This window comes from Nomascus leucogenys, chromosome X (assembly GCF_006542625.1).
Source record: "Nomascus leucogenys isolate Asia chromosome X, Asia_NLE_v1, whole genome shotgun sequence".
In the NCBI taxonomy this organism is placed as follows: domain Eukaryota; kingdom Metazoa; phylum Chordata; class Mammalia; order Primates; family Hylobatidae; genus Nomascus; species Nomascus leucogenys.
Genome location: NC_044406.1, coordinates 29,130,740 through 29,147,237, shown reverse-complemented (window position 1 = coordinate 29,147,237; position 16,498 = coordinate 29,130,740). Strand labels below are relative to the sequence as shown.

At 37.9% G+C, this 16,498-nt stretch overlaps 1 protein-coding gene across 4 annotated transcripts in view; it reads right to left on the bottom strand.

The window, feature by feature from the left end:
- GK (glycerol kinase) overlaps positions 1-16,498 on the bottom strand; it is a 76,323-nt gene that overhangs the window by 30,363 nt on the left and 29,462 nt on the right. For 2 of the 4 annotated variants that reach the window (XM_003261182.2, XM_003261183.2), the window contains exons 5-11: positions 10,267-10,343; positions 6,926-7,063; positions 5,312-5,421; positions 4,757-4,823; positions 3,695-3,712; positions 1,017-1,052; positions 557-624 (exon numbers count right to left, since the gene is read on the bottom strand). In XM_003261182.2, coding sequence (XP_003261230.1) covers positions 557-624; positions 1,017-1,052; positions 3,695-3,712; positions 4,757-4,823; positions 5,312-5,421; positions 6,926-7,063; positions 10,267-10,343 — 514 coding nt within the window. The remainder of the gene's footprint in view (positions 1-556; positions 625-1,016; positions 1,053-3,694; positions 3,713-4,756; positions 4,824-5,311; positions 5,422-6,925; positions 7,064-10,266; positions 10,344-16,498) is intronic. The other 2 variants (XM_003261180.2, XM_003261181.2) reach the window with 1 other exon arrangement.

Here is a 16,498-nt window from a genome sequence, read left to right as displayed (position 1 = left end):
TACAAAAGGTAATGAATTTTACAAATTAAGGTTTTCTTTATTTGTTTGTTGTTGAGACAGAGCTTCGCTCTTGTTGCCCAAGCTGGTGTACAATGGCGTGATCTCGGCTCACGGCAACCTCCACCTCCCTGGTTCAAGCGATTCTCCTGCCTCAGCCTCCGAGTAGCTGCGATTACAGGCATGCACCAACATGCCTGGCTAATTTTGTACTTTTAGTAGAGATGGGGTTTCTCCATGTTGGTCAGGCTGGTCTCTAACTCCCGACCTCAGGTGATCCACCTGTCTCGGCCACTCAAAGTGCTGGGATTACAGGCGTGAGCCACCGCGCCCAGCCTACAAATTAAGGTCTTTGTAAGCTTCATCAGTGTGCATATGTATGGCATTTTGTATTTTATTTAAAGATAATAAAAAATGGTAAAAAGTGTATATATGCATATTGGAGCTATTAAGCTATTGATTTTCATCCTGGATGAACTTCAAAAGCTTTTCCTTATTCAAAGCACCAAGTAGAAAAAACAAAACAGCACTGGTTTTTAAGTCTGTTTCTTAAACTCACGTATTTTTGGCTTGTCCAATCTGGAAGCACATTTGTCCCACCAATGCAGCAGACTGGTCTCCTAAACACTGAAAGTATAAATGACAATAAAGAACACTGACTAATACAATAGTATTAATTTCCTTTTTAGAAGAGCCATAGGATATATTTTTCATTTTTTATTTATCAGAGAATGAACTGTCTATTTCCTTGCATTTTCTCCATTTGGCCATTTTCCCCATTTGTTAATAACATTTGTTAATATATAAGATAATAGGTATGGGAAGGGAGAGTTAAAATTAATTTATTCAAAAGATTCTCAATGGCCCACAGTATGACATGTAAGAACAAGAATTAGCCAATTTTGCAACTTTTACTTGTTTTCCCTAGTTTAAAAAGAGGCACACTGATGAACTAAGAGGAGGAAAGCCATAACATGGAAAAAGGTGGGGATGGGGAGATACTTGGTGATGAAACTTACCCCAGATATTGGCACACCTTCCAAGGCCCCAGCTTTCTAATAAAATTTTAAAAAAGGATTATGAATAGTCACAAAATTTTGGCTCTAACATAACTGCAACAAGAGTGAACACAAGTAGCAATGTGCCAGAGGATGTGAGCAGACAAGACAAAGAAAGCATTTCGACTAAATGAATGATAAAGAGACAGATACTACAAGTATTCCTAGAATGACAGGAAGAGATGTGGCACTGGAGAATGAACATAAAACGTTAGACTGGGAGCCAGTAAATGAGGGCTCTACTCTTGGTTAGTTAGTTAGTATTAATCTACTAGGAGGCTGTTGAAACCTCTCAATACATCACATTATTTCTCTACAAAATGGAGATTGGGCTACGTGATTGCTCAAGTTCATTAGTACTTTGCTATTATTGCCATTATTAAGAAATGACTAATATATTCTTCCAATAGCTATCAAACCAGTATGAAACATATTTATTTTGCAAGGCCATATTTTAGCAACTTTTCTTTCTACTCAAGCTGCTCTAAACACAAGAGTGTTCAGGTATTGTATATTATTTGTTCATAGCAAACATCTTTCTTCAAATTTAGATAAGCAACAGTTAATTTATGTCATAAATACTGGTTTTTATTTTGATCATGATGGCCAGCATTCTAGGAAGAAAAATGAGATTTCAGTGGCTGATTGTAGGCTTTACAACCTTAATTTAAAAAAAAAACACATTAACTCAAGGCAATATTTAATGATATTAAGGAATTAGGAGAACTAAGAAACAGGATCCCTGGCCGGGCACTGTGCCTCATGCCTGTAATCCCAGCACTTTGGGAGGCCGAGGTGGGAGGATCACCTGAGGTCAGGACTTGAAGACCAGCCTGGCCAACATGGTGAAACCCCATCTCCACAAAAATACCAAAATTAGCCGGGCATAATGGTGGGTACCTGTAATCCCAGCTACTCAGGAGGCTGAGGTGGGAGAATCGCTTGAACCCAGGAGGCGGGGTTGCAGTGAGCCAAGATTGTGCCATTGCACTCCAGCCTGGGTGACAGAGTGAGCCTCCATCTCAAAAAAAAAAAAAAGTGTGTGTGTGTGTGTATATATATATAAAATCCCTGAAGTAGGGGTGATGTACTAGGATGAGCACCAAACTAAAGTTTTGGACCTGACTCCTTGGTCTGCCATGTATGAGCAAGTCTCCCAGGCTCTGGGAGCTTTAGATATCCCATCTGTTAAAGTGAGGGCAAGAATAGAATTCACCTCACATAGCTATGATAATGAAGAAATAATAGCATAAATGTAGAAACTCTTTACAAAATAGAAAATGTCCTCTAGATAGCTGGTATCACTTTCTTTCTTTCATGTTTTCTGGTTAATTCAAAACCTGCTATTTTCTTTTCTTTTTTCTTTTTTTTTTGAGATGGAGTTTCACTCTTGTTGCCCAGGCTGGAGTGCAATGGCACCATCTTGGCTCACCGCAACCTCTGCCTCCCGGGTTCTTCAAGTGATTCTCCTGCCTCAGCCTCCCGAGTAGCTGGGAATACAGGCATGTGCCACCTCACCCGGCTAATTTCTTTTTTTTTTTTTTGAGACGGAGTCTCCCTCTCGCCCAGGCTGGAGTGCAGTGGCGCGATCTCGGCTCACTGCAAGCTCCGCCTCCCAGGTTCATGCCATTCTCCTGCCTCGGCCTCCCAAGTAGCTGGGACTACAGGCACCCGCTACCAGGCCCGGCTAATTTTTTTTGTATTTTTAGTAAAGATGGGGTTTCACCATGTTAGCCAGGATGGTCTGGATCTCCTGACCTTGTGATCCGCCCACCTCAGCCTCCCAAATTGCTGGGATTACAGGCGTGAGCCACCGCGCCCGGCAGACGGCTAATTTTTTTGTATTTTTAGTAGAGACAGGGTTTCACCATGTTAGCCAGGATGGTCTTGATCTCCTGACCTCGTGATATGCCTGCCTCGGCCTCCCAAAGTGCTGGGATTACAGGCGTGAGCCACGGTGCCCAGCAAAACCTGCTATTTTCATTCACTGTATATATTCTTTGAAAATCTGAACCTGGATATTAAGTAAAGGGTAAATTTCATAAAAGGCTTAAAGTGAATCTATAGGAAACCTAGAGGCTATATATCTTGATATATTTAAGTATTACAAGAAGTCTTTGCTTATACTTGCAAAATTAACAAACTATCAACAGGATCTACAATGTGTGTTCAGGCATGTAAAGTGCTCTTTTTTCTTCAGAGGGAGGGACCTCTGATGCTCCTCCTGGAGCATCCTTGATGAAGCATGCAGAAAAAGTAACAGTGCATTTCCAACTAACTAGTCTGGAAAGGTGGTCAATATATCATTTAAAATAGACATTTCAAACTATATCTATCTAATTGCCCTATTATGGTAAAGCCCAAAGCACATCACAGTTGTACTTTATGAGAATATCAGAATCTCTCATTCCAGGAAACTACCTTAGTCTTTTATTTTAGAACATTATTCTTTAAAAACAAACAAGATTAAGTTTTTTTTTAAATTAAAATCTGACTAGAGCTCATAATAATTTGGAAGGTCATGGAAATTCTAGATATATATGTTTAGTAAATGGACTTCTGCTTGTCTAAAAATAAATGGAAGTGCACTGTATCTTTTCCAAATGAATGGGTACATAATTGGTGGGCAACCTACTCACCAGGCTATGAGAGATTTTCTATAGTCAGCAAGGGGGAAAAAGAAGGATAGAAGCATAATATTTTAAATACAAGAGAAAACTAGGCCAGTTCAATGTTTTTTTTCTAACCATCCTCTGAAACTATTTCTCAAGCATCGTTTCTTTTTCCTTGACCCAAGTCAGTTTGCAGACAGCCATGAAATGATCAAAGCATTTTTACTGTAGATAAGCAGTGACTATGGCTCCCTTAAGAAATTCTATGTTGCCTTAAAAAGCTTTATTATAAATGAAACAGTTAAAAATTCTTGCTCAAGCTTTATCCAGAGCACTTAGTGTTCATCTATATTATTATTAACTTTGTAAGTGAAGTTTCTCATATCTTTCACGAAATGTCTAAGCAATACTTTTTGTAATTTATCAGACTTATTCCTGAGTCTTATCATAAATTCCAGATTTTTGTGCTGAAACACCAGTGCAAATCCTCCTAGAGGTTTTCATTCCTGATGTTTAACCACAGACTCTTAATGATGCTAGGCACACTTTTGCTGAAGCTATGTCTTTACTGGATTTCAGTGAAATCAAAAGTAAAAATGTCCATTACAGAAACTAGTTTAATTAGCAATCCCAGATCAGAAACAGACTCTTTGCTTTCAGTTTCTTTGCTAAATTTTGCTCAGGCAGACAAAGAATCTAATATATAACATAGCTTGGCCATAAAAAAGATTCAACGGGAAAAAGAACACTACTAAATATGCAGAGTCTCTCCGGTAAATTAAAAGCAGACACCACAGCTCCCAAACAGTTATTTGGATTCAAAGAATAAATTGGCTCATGCCAACATCTAAAGTTAGAGTATCCCATCAATTCTTTAAAAATAATAATACTCAAAGAAAAACCAATTAAAGTTTATAAATGCAAATCCATTGATAAGGACTGTAGAGTTTTTAAGTTACAAAACATAACACAGTTGACTTTTGAATTATGAATAGTAAAGTTTTCTAATAAAAAAACTTTAATTATTAGGTGGTTTTTTTTGTTTTTTGTTTTTTTTGTGTGTTTTTTGTTTGTTTGTTTGTTTTTTACCATTAGGCCATAGATCTCAGAAGAACTCCGGACATTTGGAAGAATTTCCATTGGAATTCCAAAAAATCTGAAAAACAAGAAGACTGGGTATTTAACACTGTTTTAAATAGACATCTAGAAACATTTATATGTATTTAAATGCAAAAAGCATAAATAACAATTAGAAATGGATGTTTTTGAGCATGGAGTTAGATAGCAATAAATACGTAAGCCAACAGAACATAGCTGTATTCTTAGATATTTAACATTCTAACTTTATGCAAGCCAATCAATAAAAATTAGAAAGCACACAGAAATCAAAGTACTTTTATAAAGGAACTTCCATTTTATAAAGGAAGCTATCCAAACTTCCGTGAAGAATAATTAACTTGGCCTGTTTATTATATATGCAATAATAGTCTCTCTTTAAAAAACACACAACATAGATTTGCATATTGTAGTTGAAATATCAACAGTTAAATTTTGGTACCCTACTGACATCTGAAAATAGTAAGATTTCGGTTATAAATAGGTAGTGTATTGGGAAAACGATATTTAGAGCAAAACAGAACTTACTCGCAGAGTTGCTTATCCCATTCCAAAGAATGAATGTTGAAAAGCATAGTCCTACTTGCATTTGTTACATCTGTACAGTGGACACCTCCATTGACTCCTCCTGTCAAACTCTAGGCAGAGTAAAAAAGTCAGGTTAAATTTGTACTTATTTGCAATTTAATTTACACATTGTTAAGGGTCATAATCAGCAGAGCACACAAAGCAAAGGAATGGAACATTACATTTTTTACCTTCTTTTTTCTGTAGTAAGTCTTTGAAATCTGGTGTATATTCCATGCTTACAGCAAACCTCAATTTGATCATATTTCAAGTGCTCAATAGCCAAATGTGGCTAGTGGCCACCTTATCAGCACAATTCCAGTTACTTGATGGATAAATAAAAAATCAGTTTTGTTTTCATCCTATTATGTTTAGAAAACTCAGATTCTTATTAAATTCGGCAAGATGAAATAAATTGAAATATCTGCCTCATAAGGATTATTAGAGAATTGTGTGCTGTTGTTATCTCTTTGGTATTTTTTGTTGTTGCTGTTGTTGTTTAAATAACAATTCACATCATGCTGTCTACACTCACCTAAGCATAGATCCTGAAAGGAGAGTTTAAAACTTTCTTTCTCAGGTATACCCACATGCCTGAACTGAAGGCACTGCTGCCTTCCTTTACATGGAAGCAATAAGAGGTAGGAAAGGAACACAGGTCGATAAACAGCATCTAGTGGGATATAGCCAAAATGTGCTCCCTTGAGTCTCCTACAGCTCACAGTTTCTACATCTTGCCTTACTCTGGTTTGATGCAATTGTCAAAGGTACTCATTCAACTGTGACTGACACACGTGAAAATGGCTGGCCATGAACACAAAGCACGTTCTGCCCTGGTCAAGCACATGGAGAGGTGAAGAAGGTGCCTCTTTCTGATATGGGTTCTGAAAGACCTGCTCTGTGGATCTGGCAAGTGAGAGTGGGGACAATATTTCCTTGACATTCCCTTGAATGTTGAAAAAGATCATTACATACTTACTGAAATATTTACAAATAAAATGAAATGTCTGGCATTTGTTTTAAAATTATCTGTGGGGAGAAAGAATATGTGAGTATAGTAGAAACAAGATTGGCCATAGGTTGATGATTGCTGTGTGTTCAGCTTAGGCAAAAAGATTCTAAATAGAAATTTCCAGTATGATTTAGTTTCATATTATGGATTGATTATACAAGAGACAGTTGTGTAATGTTGAAAGCAAAAGATAAAAGTACTCTAGGTATTTTATCCTGCTAAATAGTTATTGTGTCTAAGACATGGCTAGTGGGAAAGGAGTATATAACAGACAATAGGGAAAGGGTACCTAAATTACTGATCCTAAAGATAATAGATATTAGATAAAGTTTTGGTAATTATCCTTCATTTTCACTGAAGTAAGACAAGAAAAAATAAAGAGGAAGTAGGCAAAAATGCTTCTCGAATGGAAGCTGAAATGTTCTCCTGTTGCTTCTTCAGTGGTTTTTCATCATAATGCTGCTAATTAAAAAGTCTGACCTGCTAGTAGAAAACAATAGGCAAGGCAGTCTAGAAAAAATTTCTGAAAAAATTCTCTATATATCCATTATATTTAAACATACCCAAATAAGCCATGAATCAATAGTCCCAAAAAGAGCTCGTTTTTCTTCAACGGCCTTTTGAACTTTTCTCACATTGTCAAGGAGCCAACGAAGTTTCACTGCACTGAAGTAAGTGCTAAGTGGAAGGCCTGTCTTGGACTAAAACAGTTGTGAAGTTCAGTTAGCAAATGAAATGTGTAACAGTTTAAAACAAAACCACCAAACAAAAGAACTCAACAAATCACAAAATATTCAAAGACCCTGAAGGCAATCCCATAGTATTATGAATAAAAATACTTTTCCTGTCTCATGGCACAGGAAAGCATGTTCATGAACAAAGATTAGGGTGACATGTTTATAGTTCAAAGGGCATCCACGTAGCAAGGTAAAGAGAAAATTAAATGACACAACATCCTGTAATTAGATAGTGACAATGTAGATGTTGATTTTTGCAATAAATTAGTATTGTATGTAGAACCTAGCCCAAAACTATGCTGTTTATTTTATATTCCATAAAAATGACATTTTAACTATTAAAAATCAGAGAGTATACCAAATCATAAACTAATGATCAAAACCAGAAAACTTTTAAAACAATAAGACTTAATAATACATTTTACATATATACACACACATGTTCAAATAACATAACATGAAATTAGTAGACACTAAAGTAGAGCTCAAAGCTATGCCAATTAAAGCAACACAGGGCCAGGTGTGGTGGCTCATGCCTGTAATCCCAACACTTTGGGAGGCTGAGGCAGGTGGATCACTTGAGGTCAGGAGTTCGAAACCAACCTGGCCAACATGGTGAAACCCCGTCTCTACTAAAAATATAAAAATTAGCTGGGCATGGTAGCGCACACCTGTAATCTCAGCTACTTGGGAAGCTGAGACAAGAGAATCACTTGAACCTGGGAGGCAGAGGTTGCAGTGAGTTGAGATCGCGTCACTGCACTCCAGCCTGGATGACAGAGCGAGACTCTGTCTCAAAAAAAATAAAAAATAAAAAATAAAGCAACACAGAATTACTCTATCTAAAACAGCAGTTGCCTAAATTTAGCAAATATATTAAACAGAGGGAATGTGAACTGAAGAAAGATTAATAGGTAAAAATGAAACACGTATGTGCTTACCAATCTTCCTTGAGAATGGGTCAAACTCAACTCATTTGTGGTTAGTATATTAAACACTAAATGTATATAAAGGCTGGTTAAAGTTAACTAGTTAAGAAAATATGCCAGGCGCAGTGGCTCACGCCTGTAATCCCAGCACTTTGGGAGGCCGAGGCGGGCGGATCACGAGGTCAGGAGATCGAGACCATCCTGGCTAACATGGTGAAACCCCGTCTCTACTAAAAATACAAAAAATTAGCCGGGCGTGGTGGCGGGCGCCTGTAGTCCCAGCTACACAGGAGGCTGAGGCAGGAGAATGGCATGAACCAAGGAGGCGGAGCTTGCAGTGAGCCAAGATGGCGCCACTGCACTCCAGCCTGGGTGACAGAGCGAGACTGTCTCAAAAAAAAAAAGAAAAGAAAAAGAAAATACATATACAAAAATAATGCAACTATGTTTCCCCTCCCCATCTCTATTCTTATTTATCACCTAACTACAGAAAGTGATAACTTTTTCCCTCATATCTCATATGAGTATGGTTTTGTAAGAAAACTCAAACCAAAGGATTTAATACTTTAATGCAACCTGTAAATTAAAAATCTTAACTCAAGGTTTTCTAGCTTTCTTAAAAAAAAAAAAAAATCAATGCACAAAAAGAATGGAAGCAGGCCGGGCGCGGTGGCTCACGTCTATAATCCCAGCATTTTGGGAGGCTGAGGCGGGCAGATCACCTGAGGTCGGGAGTTTGAGGCCAGCCTGGCCAACATGGTGAAACCCTGCCTCCACTAAAAATAGAAAAAAAATTAGCCGGGCTTGGTGGTGCTTGCCTGTAATCTCAGCCACTGGGGAGGCTGAGGCAGGAGGATATTTGAACCCGGGTGGCAGAGGTTGCAGTGAGCAGAGATTGTGCCACTGCACTCCAGTCTGGGCAACAGAGTGAGACCCTGTCTCAAAAAAAAAAAAAAATGGAAGGAGATATTTTATGGAAATATTATTTACTTTGAAGGACCAAGGGTCATCCCAAAAGATGACCTGGGAAGATCTCACAAAGTCAATAGCGAGGTAGTACATAATATCTTATTTTCATGATGGGGGTAGAAAGTGTAAAAGTTGCCTAAAATGACATCGGAGAGAAAAGCATGCATCCCTCGAAGCAGAGTGCAGCTGCAGGTGAGGATGAGGACTGGGCAGGGTGATGAAGGGAATGGAATAGAAAATGATTTATTCAGGACAAGTCTGAAGTTATTGTGGGGGGACGGAATGGTCAGATTACTGCAATTAATGGGATTTCAACAATAGTTTTAAAAGAAAGTGACACAAGCATCCCACTGACAAATAAAAAGGGGATAAACAACAACAACAAACAAAACACAAAAAACAAAAACAGAAAAAGGGAACTTCCTTTTAGATGCTAGAACTTGGCCTTGACCTTGCTAAAAAAAATTCCTCGCCTATTTTAAAAATTCACTCTCCCTTCCTTTATGTGAAGAGGGATCTATATAAGGACTGAAAATTAGGCAGTTTTATTAGCCTTCTTCATATGAACAAAGTGGAAGAGGGGTTCAATAAAGGGCTAAAGTGTCTTTTACTTTCTCTCTCTCTGAATCCAGATGTTTAAAAACTCAAAAGCAGCCAGAACATTTTTTGATGGGCAGTAAAAAAAACAGGGATAGATTTGGAAAACATAGTTCAATTATAGAAAGCACCCCTCCCACCAGCACTTTGGGAGGCCAAAGTGGGTAGATCATGAGGTCAGGAGATCGAGACCATCCTGGCTAACACAGTGAAACCCCATCTCTACTAAAAATACAAAAAATTAGCCGGGCACGGTGGCACGTGTCTGTAGTCCCAGCTACTCGGGAGGCTGAGGCAGGAGAATTGCTTGAACCCAGGAGGCAGAGGTTGCGGTGAGCCGAGATCACACCATTGCACTCCAGCCTGGGCAACAAGAGTAAAACTCCGTCTCAAAAAAAAAAAAAGCACCCCTTGGGAAGTATGACTTAAGCCACTGGGACGCATTATAATCTCTTCCAGCCTGTCAATTTTGTGGTATCATTGTTCCAATCCACCACAAAGCAAGAAAGACGGGAAGGTAAAGACTTGAGCTGGCCTCAATTATCCGGGAAAAAGATTCTATAAATTGTATCAAGTAACTATTGTACCACAAGATGCTTCTTACTAGTGAAATCTGCAAACTTTTTTAAAAAAAGAAACATTCTTATAGTATACTTCTGAAGAAATTCTTACCTTGACGAAGTTATTATTTCCTGGAATTCTTTTACTAAGACTCTCAACAGTAGACTGGGTTCTTAGATCAAGCCACACTATAGACCAAAATAAAATAATATACATGAAAAACTTCATTTAAAAAATAAGAACTTACTGAAATCACTATCAAGGATAAAAGACGGATTAGTTTCTATAAGGAAATTAAATGCTATAGCTTTTAAGAGATAGAAATTAGAAAATTAGAAATGAATGGGCATATTGTTAGATAAAAATAAATTTATGAGAGGATTTAAAGCTTTTATGCAAAATTACAGACCAAGTTAGGAGAATAATACAAACCTTAGAGTGCTTATTTTGTATTATTTTTATAGAACAAAACTACAAAAAATATTTGGAATATAGATTTTCTAAGCACACATGAGGCCAGAGAATATCTAAAAGCTAGGCAGGCTAGTTGGTAGCACAAAATGCAAAACCCAGGATCATCATACCATATATAAAGTGTGCATCTTAACAAACTAGGGAGCAATTTGTGACTAAGACAAAGTAGATAACTTGATTCTGTTATTAAGGAAACAAAAGATTCCGTCTGTTATGTATGAAATGCTTATTTACATTGAAATCTTTCCAAGTATGCTAGACCCGGAATCATTAGAATACTTTTAAAGGCACCATTCTTTCTCTCTGCTGGAGTATAAAAAAAAAAAAAATCTCCATTTTAACGGACCAACATTATCTTTACTAAGTAGCTATTATCTACTTTCTAACCCCCTGGTGGAAAGGATTTCTGTTTTGCTTCATGATAGTAGGCTTGAGGAAGAGGAAACATTAAATAGTACATAAAGTAATTGTGAAAGGCAGCCAATAGAATCAGCTGAGCTTTATTCGCCAGATTTAAGTTTTGTACTTAAACTTTGATAACTTTTAATCTATTTGTGATCATTTGATATTTTTAGGACACTGACTGCTCAGATACCTCCTGAAAAGACTCAGTTTTATAGTCTATTTAAAGGACTCCAGGGAAGACTATACAAGCTTGCCCACTACCACATATTTGAATGCTAGCAATCATTGTGTAGTTTGGTTAACTCTTCTATATTACTCCATTCTCTTCACTAAAAAGCAGTTATTTCCTATAGTAAATTTTAATCAATTCTTTCTAATTACTTATGCTGTCATTTCCCTGGAGGGCCCTGCACTTCATTTTGACAGTGGCTACTTTCCACAAGATTTAAACTGGGGACTTCAGGACAAGATACTGGTTTCTGTAGGTGGGAAAAGCAGCAAGAAAAGACTCACCACAACCAAGAAAACAGGAGGGAAAAGAGAAAGACCATGAAAATATATGGCCTATGATAGATAACATCTGCATTTGCTGCCCAGTATCTACTCCTCCTGCATCTGTTGGGGAGAGGTATTTCGAATTCTTTTTAGGAAATCAGTCCACCCTCATCCTCAGCCATGTAGTGTGCCTGAGATTTGATCTTACTCGCAGCTCCAGGAATGGGTCTGGGCCCCAGTGACTGGATCAGGAGACAACATGTGGTCAAAGAGATTTGTGCTCAGTCTGCAAGAGTCCCTCTTCTCAGTTGACCTTGGCAGTGTGTGGCTTGGGCCTGCTGCCCTCATGAAGGGAGAGGTGAATATGCCACATCAGGAGCCATCCCAGAAAAGGCAGGCTTGAGGGGGATGCAGGTGATACTGTCTGAGTCTGGAATCAAACAGCACCTAAACTTAGCTACCGTCAGACTGCTGCTTCCATGAGCAAAAGAACTGCCCCCTGCTTGAAACTTCATTTAGTTGAAATAGAATTTTCTATTATTTACACTGTGATTGATACAAGCCATTAGTGACATCATCATGGAGGTGGCAAGATCTCCCATGCCCAGGGAACAAGGGAAGTCTACTTTTACACAGTGGCAGTACTGTATGACTGTGACAAAAGTGGACCTTCCTTACAGGTAAACAATCCTAGCAGGTGTTACTGGGTTACAGAAATAACTAGAAAAAGTAGAAGAATTAGACAAGTTTTAAATCTATGATAGATAAAATTAACAAGCACATCTCAATACTCAGTGTTTCAAAATAGAGTGAGCTATGAGTTTAAAAATGAATTTAGTGAGTTTTGATTACCTACTTTAAAAATTGACATAGGATGAATTAGAATGGAAAATATCAGAGTTCAGTGCACCGGGTAAGATAAATATTGATTTGTGAAACTTTTGTTTTAGTTATGTGGATTTGCTGAATCATTATGTAAAATGTAATTCTTACCAAGGGGCATGAACAAATACATTTGAAAGCCACTGCTCTAGGCTTTTTTGGTTAATGACTTAAAATATTCTAGACCAGTGTTTTTTCATATTTTAATGGACATAACATTCACAAGGGAGCCTAAAGATGGGCTCCATCCCGATAAATTCTAGGATAGTAGTTCTGGGAATGAGGCCCAGAAATCTGACTTTTAAATAGGTGCCCCATTTTGAGAAACACTGCTAGACTTCACAGCAGTGGTTCTTTCCTATAAAGCATACCAGGACTACCTGGAAAACCTTAAAATTCAGGCCCTACCTTGCATGATTCTGGTTGCAGGTCTAGGCAAGGCCTGAGCTCTGAGCCTCTGTACTTTTGTTACAAGTGTCTCAAGTAATTCAGTATAATACTAAAACATGAGAACCTCTTTTCTTTCTCTCTCTCTCTCGCTCTCTCTCTCTTTTTTTTTTTTTTTTTTTTTTTTTTTTGAGACAGAGTCTCTTTCTGTCGCCCGGTCTGGAGTGCAGTGATGCGATCGCGGCTCACTGCAGCCTCCGCCTCCCGGGAGAAACTCTTTTCATCTTTTCAAGAGCATGTTCTTTAAAATACTAGGTGTGTTCCAATTATATGTTAAAAAAAATCTAAAGAAACCCCCCAATAATCAGATGGTTCCCCAAGTCCCAGTGTCCCTGTGATTCTATTGCTCCTTGGCAAGGACCACTTAGGCACTTTATTCCTCACTTGAAAGTTTGCAGCTATGACTGACAATAGTGGTAAACACAGAGTTAAATCCTCACCACAAAGAATCAAAACACTGGATGTGAAATCAGGGAGACCAAAATTCAATGTTTGGCTTTGCCACCAATAAGCTATGTGACTTAGGCAACTCATTTTACCCTTCTTGGTCTGGATTCTCTAAATATAAAACAAGGAGGCTGGACTAGATGGTCTCTAAAGTCTTTCTCCTTCCACTGTTCCATGATCATAGAAACCTGTCATAATAATTACTTTGTTTTTATAGACAGACATTAAGGCAGTTAGAATACATGGAATGCATTAGTAAAACTGCCAAAGAGAAAAATATCAGTGGTTGGTACACTACCAAGCAATTCACAAATGCTCAAAATTAATTGAATTAAGAACAAAAAAATTAGAAAACTCATTAAAGAAGCTAAGATGGCAGAATTAGATTTGCAGAGAGACCAAAAGCCAAAGAGAAGACTCCCAAGCTGGAGGACCAAGCCCCTTGTGTAGGTAATCTCTGAGAATAATCAAAAGGAATGACAGATCCAGATCTGGCAGCAGAAGTCAATTTCCCCCAACATATAGGACTTGGGAGGCTGGGAAGTGAGCAATAGCCAGAGTACCAATACCTGAGGAAGTACCAGGAGCTGGAACTGAAGAGCCAGAGGGAACAACGGCAACTGGAACTGAAGGGCCAGGAGAAACTGGAGCAGCTGGAGCATTAGAAGAAATAAGGGCAATTCATGCTAGAGATGGCCAGGTTCAAGGTCTCTTGTTGACCATTTAGGAAATGGTAGATCACTTGGGCAAGTTCATCAGAATGAACATTTTTTTCTACACATTGGTGTAGAAAAAGAAAAGGAAGAGGAGGCAGGGAGCAGAAAGGGAAAAAAGGAAGTCCAGTATGAATCTCTGATTCAATAATCTTTCCATTTGGATGAAGACCAGGTAAATATCTGCTTCTTGTTTAGGATGACTCTTCTCTATCTGGCAACATATAGGCATCCTAATTAGAAAAGTGGCTCAGGTTGTAATTGACAACTCATTCAACCACTAAATTGAAATGATGGATGATGTACTGAGGGAGCACAATCCTAGAGGATGTTAGAAAGGAATGGCAAGGAGCATGCTACAGTCTGTGTTGTGGCCATCTACACTAAGACATGAAAGGGCTGCTTTGGGAAGGCAGGTCCCCAAGAAAGCACTTTCCTGGTAAGATAGCTGGGAGTAAAGGGCACCTCCACAGAAGGGGGCAACGTGTCTAGAGGGAACAGGGGATTGCAAACTTCCAAAGTAATTAGGAAAAAAATAGAAGGAAAATTGATGCTAGGGAGTCCAGAACACTAGACAGCCCACTTCTAGAAGGTATGTCCCTCCCCTTATCTACACCAAGTAAAGCAGAATTAAATGGTCAAGCCCATCAAATAAGTAAGTTAATAAAAATAACTTGGATGATCTGAACTTATTTGTATTAAATAAAGTCACATCCAATCTGTCTGGTAGATTTAGTTTGTTCTGGAAAAAAAAAGTTTGAAGAGTGAAAATAAATGTAGTTGCCTCAATCCCCATGGGCTAGAGTTAGTGACATAGTAACAAACAGTACAGAGGAATAAATTATTTTTTAAATATTTAGAATAATAAAACCTCATAACTTTCCAGTTTTTCGTTAGTCATGACAATAGAAGGAAAAACAAAACAAAGTAAAAAAAAAACCCACTAAAATCATCTACCTGTTTCCAGTTGACTAGAAACAAAGGCAAATAATAAATCTTCTCTGAGATGGTCTGTCATGAGCTGCTAGGGTGATAGGAAGTGAGGTGAAGGTGAGGCTCCAGGTTACGGAACGCATCCTAAGCACAGACTGCTGACAGTTATACGAAGTGTTATTGGGTTGTTTCTCCCACAAAAGATATGATAGTAAAATAGATTTAGTTATGGCATTTTACTATTTGTCAAAAGCTAAGCTATTAATTAAGCTGGGTAAGTGGTCATTTGCAAGGTGGAAGAGACTATATTGATGGCTGCCCCTCACCTGATGACATTCTCAGAAACAGGTGGGGCCAAAAGTAAAACAGAGTTGGGAAGGAAAGATTGATTTACATATATGCCAAAAGGCGGGGGCTGAAGCCAATTTCAGCTCTTGGGTATAAAATGCCAAAATATCAATGACTGACTTGAGTGTGGGTGATCCCAGGTAGGCTCTGCATTTCCCCTAGGAACACCTGTCATGTATAAACCAATCATTTCATCTGGCATTACTGGATGAAAAAGGCTGTCAGCCAATTCAGAACAGTGGCCCTAGCTAACAATTACTGAAGGCTTATAGTCCGTCAGGCCCTGGCTTAAGTATCCTACATGGATTAACTCACTGATCTATACCTCAAGACTATAAGGTCTATGCTTTTCATCTCCCCAGTTTAACTGTTAAGGGAACAGGCAAAGAATGGTAGGAAGTGGAAAAGCTAGGATCTGAACCCAGAACCTGAATCTAGAATTAAACCTCTAGGTAGGTATAGCCATGATGACGTCACAGTCTTAATGGGATAAAAATAATTATTAAAGATTGGAGAACTCAAAGTTGAAAACTAAAGTCAGTTTCTTTTTATTTGGCCAGATTTGAATAATTCAATCACTGCAAAATAAATACAGCAGTATTTCTTTACCCAGGATTGAGGGAGATGTAAGGTTTTCAAAGAATCCTGTAATAATGGAATTTTTTTAATGGAAAATAAGTGGATCTTAATAAAGCTGAAAATTCTAGATTTTACAAAAGTGAAAAACCTTCTCCCACAAAGAACCAATTAAAAAAAATACTTTATTGTTTAAAGTTAAGTGTGCTTAGGTGTTTTAGGTGGTTTGTCATCTATGGTTTTCTTTTCTGCTGATTCTTTGAAACATAAGCCAGTTTCAGAAAAGATAAAAGGATTGAGCTCAAGGTTCAGATCTCAACTCATGATCACATAGGTTTAATAATTGGCCCAGTATTAACCAGTATGTTTAAAAAATGTAAAAACGATAACCAATCTTTAAAATTGCAACACTCTGCATAAAGAGTTATGTGTGCCATTGGGAACTTTAAATACAACATCTTAGAAAAAAATGTTTGCACTACCATTTAAATATAGAAAAATGTTTCAGGGACAACGAAATATTTTTTGTGGGCGGTTTTCTTTAATATCCTAAAAGTGTTAAGCCAGGGACTCTTGCCTTGCTGGATTAGTCCCTACTGTGAATGCTTTTTTTTTTTTGAGAT